Genomic DNA, 9,187 nt, shown 5'->3' with positions numbered 1-9,187 from the left:
AGGTGCAGCTGACACTAACCTTGAAGCTGACTCCTCTGGGACCAGGGCCAGTGGTGACGGAACTTATAAACACACTTTCCTCAGCCCCCAACGGCAAAGCAGGAGACTGAGGTCCTCAGAGATCACTCGCCAGTCAAGGCAACGCCCATGGCTTCCTTATAGCTGTGTGGCCGGGGGCCGTGTGCATGGCCTCTTTAGCCGGACTTCCCCATCTGTAAAATGGGGAGAGCGGGTGCTCCTACCACGACTTCCTTTGGGGTTTTGTAAGACTGAAGTAGTGTGCTTCTGCTGTGCAGCACATCAAACAGGCTCAAATGACACTAGCTTGCGTGTGGGAACAGTTGCTATGTGCCAGGTCCCCAGCTAGATGCTTCTCCCTGGGGCACGGAAACCTGGCAGGCAGCACCGTTCACCACAGGTCTCACACGCGCCACGTTCTACAAGTTAGAAACAACTTTTCCAGTCGTCATACTCGCTTGTTCCATGTTCCTTTGCTCTCTCATTCATTCGTTCCTTCATTCACTCATTCATTCAACTACTCCCAGAGCATCGACTGTGCTACAAGCTCTGGACTCAGCAGTTGGGCAAGGAAGAAGATGGATCAGTTCCTGCCCCTTGAGAAGCCAGAGTCCGCTGGGGGAGGTGGATGGGGGAGTTATAATTCTGTGCTGTGAATGCTGGAAGGAGGCACACCCAGGAGGAGGCTGTGTGGGCTCCAGGGCAGGATAAGTGTCTTAGAGGAGGTTGTCCTGAGCAAAGCAGAGGCCAGCGTCTGCAGACCTTTGTGGGCCCAACATAAAGAACATAAGAGACCCTGATGGTACTTGGGAGCTACTGAGGGCTCTTGAGCAGAGGCCACTCATTGGATCCTCTGAAACACCCTGGCAAGGCAGACATACTCGGGGCTTGTGTGAGGGCAGCTGCGGCAAGGGCGATGCATATGGTGGTCCCGGGGGTGCAGGAAAGAGGAAAACGGTTCGGGGTGGGTGGGCAGGGCCAGCGTGGGAAGGAGGAGCCCCGTGTCATCAGCAAAGAGAGGCTGTGCATGCTCAGTGCCTGCAGGGGAGGCGCCTCCGCCCATCCAACCGCGGAGGACCTACTGTGTGTTGTCCACGGTGCTAAGCGACCCCAGTACTTGGAAATGCAAGAAATGTGGTCTCAGGGCCCACCCCAGACCTGCGGGAGCAACACCTGCGCTGCAGCAAGATTCCCAGGTGATCTGCACACACACTCGAGTCGGAAAGAGATTGGCGTAGGGCACTGTTTCAGTACTCTCCCGCACAAGGCCTAGGATGGGGCGCTGGGCAGTAGTGAGGGGCTCACAGGCCAGAACCTAAAAGCGGGGAAGGGGAAGGCTCCAATAGCACATCCTCCTCCTCTTCACACAGCACCTGGGCCCGCCTCTCTACTCCCCCGCCCGGGATTAGACAACCACTGCCTGGGCACCTCGGGAGGGGGTGGAAGGACAACAGCCCCATTTGCCAAATGCCTACGAACCCAGCTCAGAGCTAAACCGTCCTGCAGGCATCTGCTCGTTTTTAACGCTCCAATCAAACCCCAAAGGACCATTCTCAGTTTACGGATGAGGAGACCGGCTGGGAGAAACAACACGATCAGCCCAACCGAGGCTCCACGTACCCTGGGGAAACCACCCACCCTCCATCCCTGCCCTGGAGGCAGCTGACCCCTGGGGCCCCACATCCTCATTGCTCTGGGAAACAATTTGCATTTCCTGCCCCTGGCCATGGTGATTGGCTCAGACTCGGGCACATGACCCCATCAGAGCCAATGAGAAGCCAGATGACTTTTCTCCGGGCTCAGTGGGTAACAAATGTAAAATTAAAGGCCTAAATCCTAACTGTCTTCAAGTCTGCCTTGCATACAATTAAACTGAGACCAGGGGCCACAAGAACCGTGAGACCATCAGAATCTGAGCTGTTGCAATGGACGCTTTGCGAATACAATGCCCTGGATTAACAACATGCCTTTGTTTAGACAGACAAGAGAAAGTAAATATTTACATGTCAGTTTCCATTAAACCAGGGTGAAATTTAAGTCTATGAAGGAGGAGGAAGTTTTCCTGGACGATTAAAAGGTTTGTTTTAAAGTTCCAACAACTGTAACCCTGAGACCTTGAATGTTTATTTTAAGAAACTACATCTGTTAGAGAGTTTGTGGTAGAAATCTGTTACTGGAACAGATTCTCTTCTTGCTATGGTTCAACTTGAAGCTTCCTCACCAATTTTGTGAGGATCAACTCACCGACAAGGACCTGTCACTAACCTGGCTCTAAATAACTCAGCCACCATCTAAGAACACTGCTCAAGTCATACAAAAGTAACCTAGACGGTACCTAAAAGATTAACGATTAAAACACTACGCAGAATGTCAATTTTCTTGGACAGAAATTTGACGCTGCCGCCCCCATCGTTCCTGAGGCTGGAGCTAAGCCTGAGGAAGCAGGGTCTAAAGACAGGGGTTCTGATGACGGCACCTGAGCCCCCGAGTTGGGCTGTGCCACCAAGACTGATCCCTCTTTGTGCGACCAGCAATTGGCACCATGCTGGTATTTAACGGGTCCTCGACATGTGTCTGGGATTCCAAGCTCGAGTCCAGGAGCACGTTCCATCTGAGGCGGTCAGGGCAGGGTTGGGGGTGGCTGAATAGTTCTTCCTCTCTGCCCTGGCCTCAACTCTAGCTATAATTTTCTGATCTCAACAGAAACAGAAGTGGCTCTTTCCCTCCTATTTGGGAACACTTTGGCTTAGACCAAAAGCACTGAAACTGCTTCGGGAAATGAGACAACACAGGGGCTCTTCCAGAGCCACCCAGCACTCCGGGAAAGAAATAAATAGCACGTGAAATCCCCAAGGGCCCTGGACCCGCCCAGCACCCAAACCCAGCTGCAGATCTTACCGAATGGTGGGCTGGTCTCCACTCAGCTGCTTAAACCTCCGGTGAAGCTGCTCGATCTGATCCGAGGAGACTGAGAACAGGAAAGAAAGAAAAACATCAATGAATACTGAACTCGGGGCTATCCCAGGGGCGCTCTGCCCCATCCCCACTGGCTGCTGCACCCACTCACACAGCATCTCCTACCATGGGAGAATCGAACGCTGGATGAAGCAGCAAAAAAAAAAAAAAAAAAGGATTTCCCATTCTTAGCGGTTATGCAGCTCTGAGGCTATGAGTTCCGACCCCCTTAGTAATAATAAAACGACTATTACTAACAGCAGCTCCCGGGACAGGGCAGTCGTGAACCAGCCTTTGCCCTTCCTTGGCCCACTAATGAGCAACCTGTATTATCTACTCGACTTCCTCCTCTCCCACTCCTGCAGATGGGCCTTTTCCTAGCTGAGAAAAGGGCTTTGTATAGTCACAGACTGAGAGACAGCCGAGTAGCAAAGGGAAAAGAGGGGCTCAGGCTGCTGTTGGAAGTGATCTGGGGGACCTGTAGGGAGAAACGTGGAGAATCTAGTAGAGCAAAGAAATGGAGTTTTGATCATTGTTGCTGTGGGTGGTGTATCTGGATTCCCCTGATGAGTTTAGAACACCCACGTAGAGAAGTTTTATTATTAATATCATTTTCACTCTCGGGCCATGTTTCTGCCACAGAGCCACCTCTCAGACTGGACCCTGTGGGTTCCGGGCTTTCTCAGGGTTACACCCACACCCGAGTGCTTATTTGACGAATCGCACAACATTAAACACTCGCATGCATTTCTCATTTCATCCTCGAGACAACCTGATCGGTGGCGGGTACTATTGTCTCAGTTTTATAACTTGAAAACTGCAGCTCAGAGAGCCCTTCCGATCACCCAAGCGGTCAGAGGCAGAGCTGGGACTTGATTCCAAGTGTGTCCGACTCCAAAGCCAGCCCTTCCCCACCACATGGTATCGCCTATCTGCCCAGAGAACCTTGGCGGTCAAGGCCTGCAGGTCTGGTTCCTGGAGCTGTATACAGTTCAGACAAACCTTTCCAAAGCAGGGGCCGCGCCAGGGAGCTGTGACCTCCCACCGCGATGCTGCTGGCATCCCCCGAGCCTGTAGGCACCTTTCTCCTCTTGTTACAGAGGCAGCTAATTTCTGGGGCCAACTAGTCACTGTACTTCCTGCTCATTGTTTTTTGACCTCAGGCTCAAGCTGTGATTGTTTCAGGAGTCTGCAGCTTAGAATTCTCAAGCATCCTTGGCAGCTAATTAGGGCTGCCAACATGCCGTGGGCACGTCGCCACTGCTTAGCTCATCTCTGCCTCGCAACGCCGTGGGAGGGGGCTGTATCCCCACATCACAGATGTAGACGACAACACTCAGAAAGGTTAGTTAACTACTGGAAGCAATTTCTACCCTTCTGGAGGAAAATAGGACCATTTATATCACAGGTGTGTCATCAAGGGCACCGGCCTACTGTGTGGCCCGGCAATCCCACTCCTAGGTTTGCACCCCAGAAAATGCAGACCTCTGCTCACCCAAGCATGCATCCAAGGATGCGCATGGTGGTACTATCTGAAATCACCCTAAACTGGACACTCAGCAACGGCAGAATAAAGAAAATGTTAAAGTGTGGTACAAACAACAGAATAGTATACAGCAATGAAAATGGACAACACATAAAATATTGAGCAAAAGCAGCGAGATATGGAGGAATACATACTTTACGATTCTATTTCCACAAAATCCAAAAACAGGCAAAAACTCATCTACAGCATTAGAGTGAAGATAGCGGCTGTCCTTAAGAAGGGAACGGTCATTTGAATGGGGCGTGACGGGGGGCTTCTGGGTGCTGGGAACGTTTTATTTCTAGATCTGGAGACAGGTTACACAGCTGTGGTCTCAGAAACTTTAAGGAGCTGTATGTATGCTTATGAGTGGCACATTTTTCTGGATGTGTGTTATATCACAATAAAAAGCTCACTAAAAAAAAAAAAATCTAATTCCACTTGGTAGGAATTTATCCAAACAACAAAAAAAAGACCCAACAGGTACAAAAAGATGAATACACAAATGTGTGCACTTTTGCATTCTTTAGCTTAGAATTGGACTCAGCCTAAGCAACCATCAAAAGCAGATTGGCCAAATACTTTATGGTATGTTTAGCCAAGCTAAGAAAACACGCTGCCTTTAAAAGTGACAGTTGTATATTTGACATGGAAATGCATTCCGTGTATAATGTTGTCTAAAAACAGCTTGCTACAAAAGCAGCATGAACTCATGTTAGGGAAAATATGTAAATATACACAAATGTATGTGAATAACAAAAAAATCCTAGAATTACTTCCCCTGAAATAAATAATAGCAGCAATAATAATAATAGCAATTATCTGGCAACTCAATACTGGGATGAAAGACGTTTTGCTTTTGATTCACCTATATTTTCGAATTGTTCCCTAATATGCAATGTGTATGTGTGTGTGTGTATATATATATATAATGTTAGTCATATATTAATAAAATTTTTCAGCACACATGGTCCCATCTGGACAGCTGAGGATCCCATAAATATTTACGGATATTAATGAGTCATTCATTGGCTGACTATCGTGTCCCAGGACCATCTTATTTAATCCTTTCTATGACCCTACGAGGGACGCACTATCCTATTTAACAGAACTGAGGCTCAGAGGGGATGTGGACGTAGCTTGTTCAAGGTCACCGACCTCGACAGAGGCGGATCCATGATTTGAACTCAGTTTGTCAGGCAGAAAACATGTGGTTGTTTTGTGGGTTTCATTGTGTTTTTTTTTTTTTCCCACGGCCTCCCTTTGTGTGATCACAGAAAGTTCCTCGCCCTAACCCCAAAAGTGCACTGAATCTGATGAGAAATAATGATCAGAAATTACGACTACACAACATGCACCTGAACAACTGCTATTAAAGGTGAGTTACCTTGAAAGCATCGCAGTGAGAGAGAGTCACAAAGGCCACATGTTGTAAGATTCCACTGACGTGAGATGTTCAGACAGACAAATCCACAGGGACAGACAGCAGCCCAGTGGTTGCCCCAGGCTGGGGAGGGGAGAGCTTGGGGCAGGAGAACGGGGAGTCACTGCTAATGGGTACCCGGTTTCTCTTAGCGGATGATAAAAATTGTTCTCAAATTAGACTGTACTGATAGCTGTGCAAGCCCGTGATTACGCTAAAAGCCATGGGGTACACTCTAAATAAGTAAATTTCATGGTGTGTGAATATCTCAAAAAAGCCATTTAAAGAATAAGTTACGTGCATAATCATGACAACGACAAGGGCAGGCACTGACCCAGCACTGACTGTGTCCCGGGCTCTGTGCTCAGCGCTGCTGTAGATGAGCCTGGGCTCACATAACCCTCCCATCGGTCCTGTCAGGTAGGTTCGGTCCTATCCCCATTCTATCCTAGAGATGAGAACGCTGAGACTCGCCCACTGTCCCACAGCCAGGAAGGGGCGTGTCGGTCATCCCAGACCAGGTTTATCTAGTGAGGAGTTTCCAGCCGACTGCATTCAAAATGCACGCATGCAGGTGTGCAAACACACACACACAGACACACCCCCTCCTGTCCTGCCTGATTGAAAGCAGAGGATTAGCTCTGGGTCCCCAAATCTCAAGGGCTCTGCCACCGTAACTGGGAGAAAGAATGACTTCTGAAGCCTCATGAACTGACTTTCAAAACACCCCAGGCCCTGGCGGGTCCAGGTGGTTTAACTCCATGAACTCCAGAGAGCTGCCATCCACGTCGGCCCCCCTGGGCTGGCCCTGGGCCCCCACAGGGTCCCTCCCAGGAGCACCTGGTGCGCACCTGCATGCACCACGCTCTCAAGGCCCAGGGAAGGCCCCTCTGTCATTCCCTCCAAGGATCTTGGGAGGGAACCTCTTCCTTGCCTCAATTCTCACCTGAGCCCTTCTCCAGGGCCCTGCCAGGTCACAGGTGCCACAGGGACAACGGGCAGAGACAGGCTTTAGGCTCCTGGCAGCGCAACCTCATTTTTTTTTTTTTTTTTGAGACAGAGTCTCACTCTTTTGCCCAGGCTAGAGTGTCGTGGCGTCATCCTAGCTCACAGCAACCTCACACTCCTGGGCTCAAGCGATCCTCTTGCCTCAGCCTCCCGAGTAGCTGGGACTACAGGCATGCGCCACCATGCCCGGCCAATTTTTTCTATATATTTTTAGTTGTCCAATTAATTTCTTTCTATTTTTAGTAGAGATGGGGTCTCGCTCTTGCTCAGGCTGGCCTCAAACTCCTGAGCTCAAACAATCCACCCGCCTCGGCCTCCCAGAGAGCTAGGATTACAGGTGTGAGCCTCCGCACCCGGCCTAACCTCATTATTTTTGGTTTTAAATTTCAACCCGAGGGAAAGGCACAGCCTCCCATGTGGCCGGTGGGAGTTTAATCAGCCCAACCTTTTGGGGGTGGGGGTGACTTGTCACTTTGCATCAAAAGCTTCAACATAAAAGAAGGGGCCAGCCCTGTCCCATATGGCAGCCACCGGCCAGCCACATGGGGCTGCTAAGCCCTCAAGAGGCACGGAGTCCAAACTGAGATGTGCCCAAGTGCAAAAAAAAAAAAAAAAAATGTACACTATCTCAATTTTGTTATACTGATTATATGGTGAAATGACAGTATTTTAAATATAACAGGCTAAATAAAATATACTAAAATTAATTTCATCTTCTTTACTTTCCTTAATGTGGCTACTAGAAAACTTAGAATTCTATCACCTACACAGCTACTAGAGACGTGAGCATTATGAGCCTCACACTGAATTTGTACTGACTGCACTGGTGTATGTATTTGGAACCAGAACTCGATCCCCAGGAGACAATCTTGTCTTAAGACAAGGACACAAAAACAAACAGGTAAGAGTAACCACTGTTGCCTGTTTAGAAGATAAGAAAATTGTGGAAAATGCTGAGCCAAATCAATCCTGGGTCCAAATTCATCCCGATACATCCTGAAGTCAGACTACGACACTACTCTGCAGCCTTAAAATATATTTCAAAAAATATCGTGGGACATGGAAAAATGTTCATGGCATGTCATTAAGCAGAAAAATCCAACAGGCTATGAGATCTCATTTACCTATGAAAGTTCATATTGATATATGTGTGCGCACAGAAAAAAACAGGAAAGGGTATATAAAATAGTGGTAGTGAGTTATTTCCAGATGGTAGAATTATAGACTATTTCTCTCCTCTCCCCTCCTGACCCTTGTTTTTGATTATCTGTCCCTTAACTTTTCTGCAGTTAACAGACATTACTTATATAATTTTATTTAAGTTGAATTTATTTCACCTTGACAACTTTAATGATAAATGAAACGGATGACAGCAAGCATTGGCAAGGGTGTGGAGGAACCGGAACGCTCCTCCATCGCGGGCCGGGATGCAAAAATAGCACAGCTACCATGGAAACAGTCTGGTTGCTTAATAAACATAGATTTTCCACGTGACCCAGCAATTCCATTGCAAAGTATAAGTCCCAAGATAAATGAAAACACGCATCCGCATAAAAACCAATAAACCAGTAGATGTAGCGTTGGGGCTCAGCAAAAAGTACCCCAAGATGAAAGCCTCAGAAGCAAAAGCATTTCTCTGACCTTCTCCCATCCTCATTCTCCCCCAGGCTAGCCCTAGAAACTAGAATCCCTCTTCACCAACGTTGGTTACAGAAACCAGAACCCCAAAAGCCAGCCAAGAACCTAAAATAATCCTGTGTAAATATGAGCCATAAAGAAATTATCTGACCAACTTGTTTGACTGTAGGTCACAAGACCCCCATTCCAGACCAGGCCCTGCCCACACCCAGGACAGATGCTGCTCAGAGACACCGAGAAGACTCTAGACGGGCAGGCCTTGGCGGGTTTCCCCACTCAGTGTATTAGCATCAGCTCACACCTTCTGTCTCATCATATTTGCACACGGCCGTGCATACTTTGTAGAACCTAAGCATAAACATGGACAATCTCCTCCGCATCTTTGGGTCTTCCCTCTGAAGACTCCCGTGCATACATGGTTAAATAAATGTGTCTGCCTTTTCTCCTATTAATCAATATGTCTCATGTCAGTGATTGTTCTGCAAACATTTAGGGGGCCGAGGGCCTTGGTCCCTATAGCAGCAACGCTATTCCTAAGAGCCAAGAGGTGGAAACCACCCAGGTGTCCATCAACCAACGGATGGATAAACAAAACGTGGCACATCCATAAAAGGGAACAT

The 9,187-nt window shown here is 48.3% G+C and overlaps 1 protein-coding gene across 1 annotated transcript in view; it reads right to left on the bottom strand.

The window, feature by feature from the left end:
* The window catches only part of TESC (tescalcin), a 45,355-nt gene that overhangs the window by 22,275 nt on the left and 13,893 nt on the right, over positions 1-9,187 (bottom strand). The window contains exon 2 of the mRNA XM_012662889.1: positions 2,917-2,986. Coding sequence (XP_012518343.1) covers positions 2,917-2,986 — 70 coding nt within the window. The remainder of the gene's footprint in view (positions 1-2,916; positions 2,987-9,187) is intronic.

Source organism: Propithecus coquereli, unplaced genomic scaffold (assembly GCF_000956105.1).
Source record: "Propithecus coquereli isolate 6110/MARCELLA unplaced genomic scaffold, Pcoq_1.0 Scaffold789, whole genome shotgun sequence".
In the NCBI taxonomy this organism is placed as follows: Eukaryota; Metazoa; Chordata; class Mammalia; order Primates; family Indriidae; genus Propithecus; species Propithecus coquereli.
Note: the sequence above shows the minus strand (reverse complement) of the source record. Positions and strands in the feature narration are given on the sequence as shown.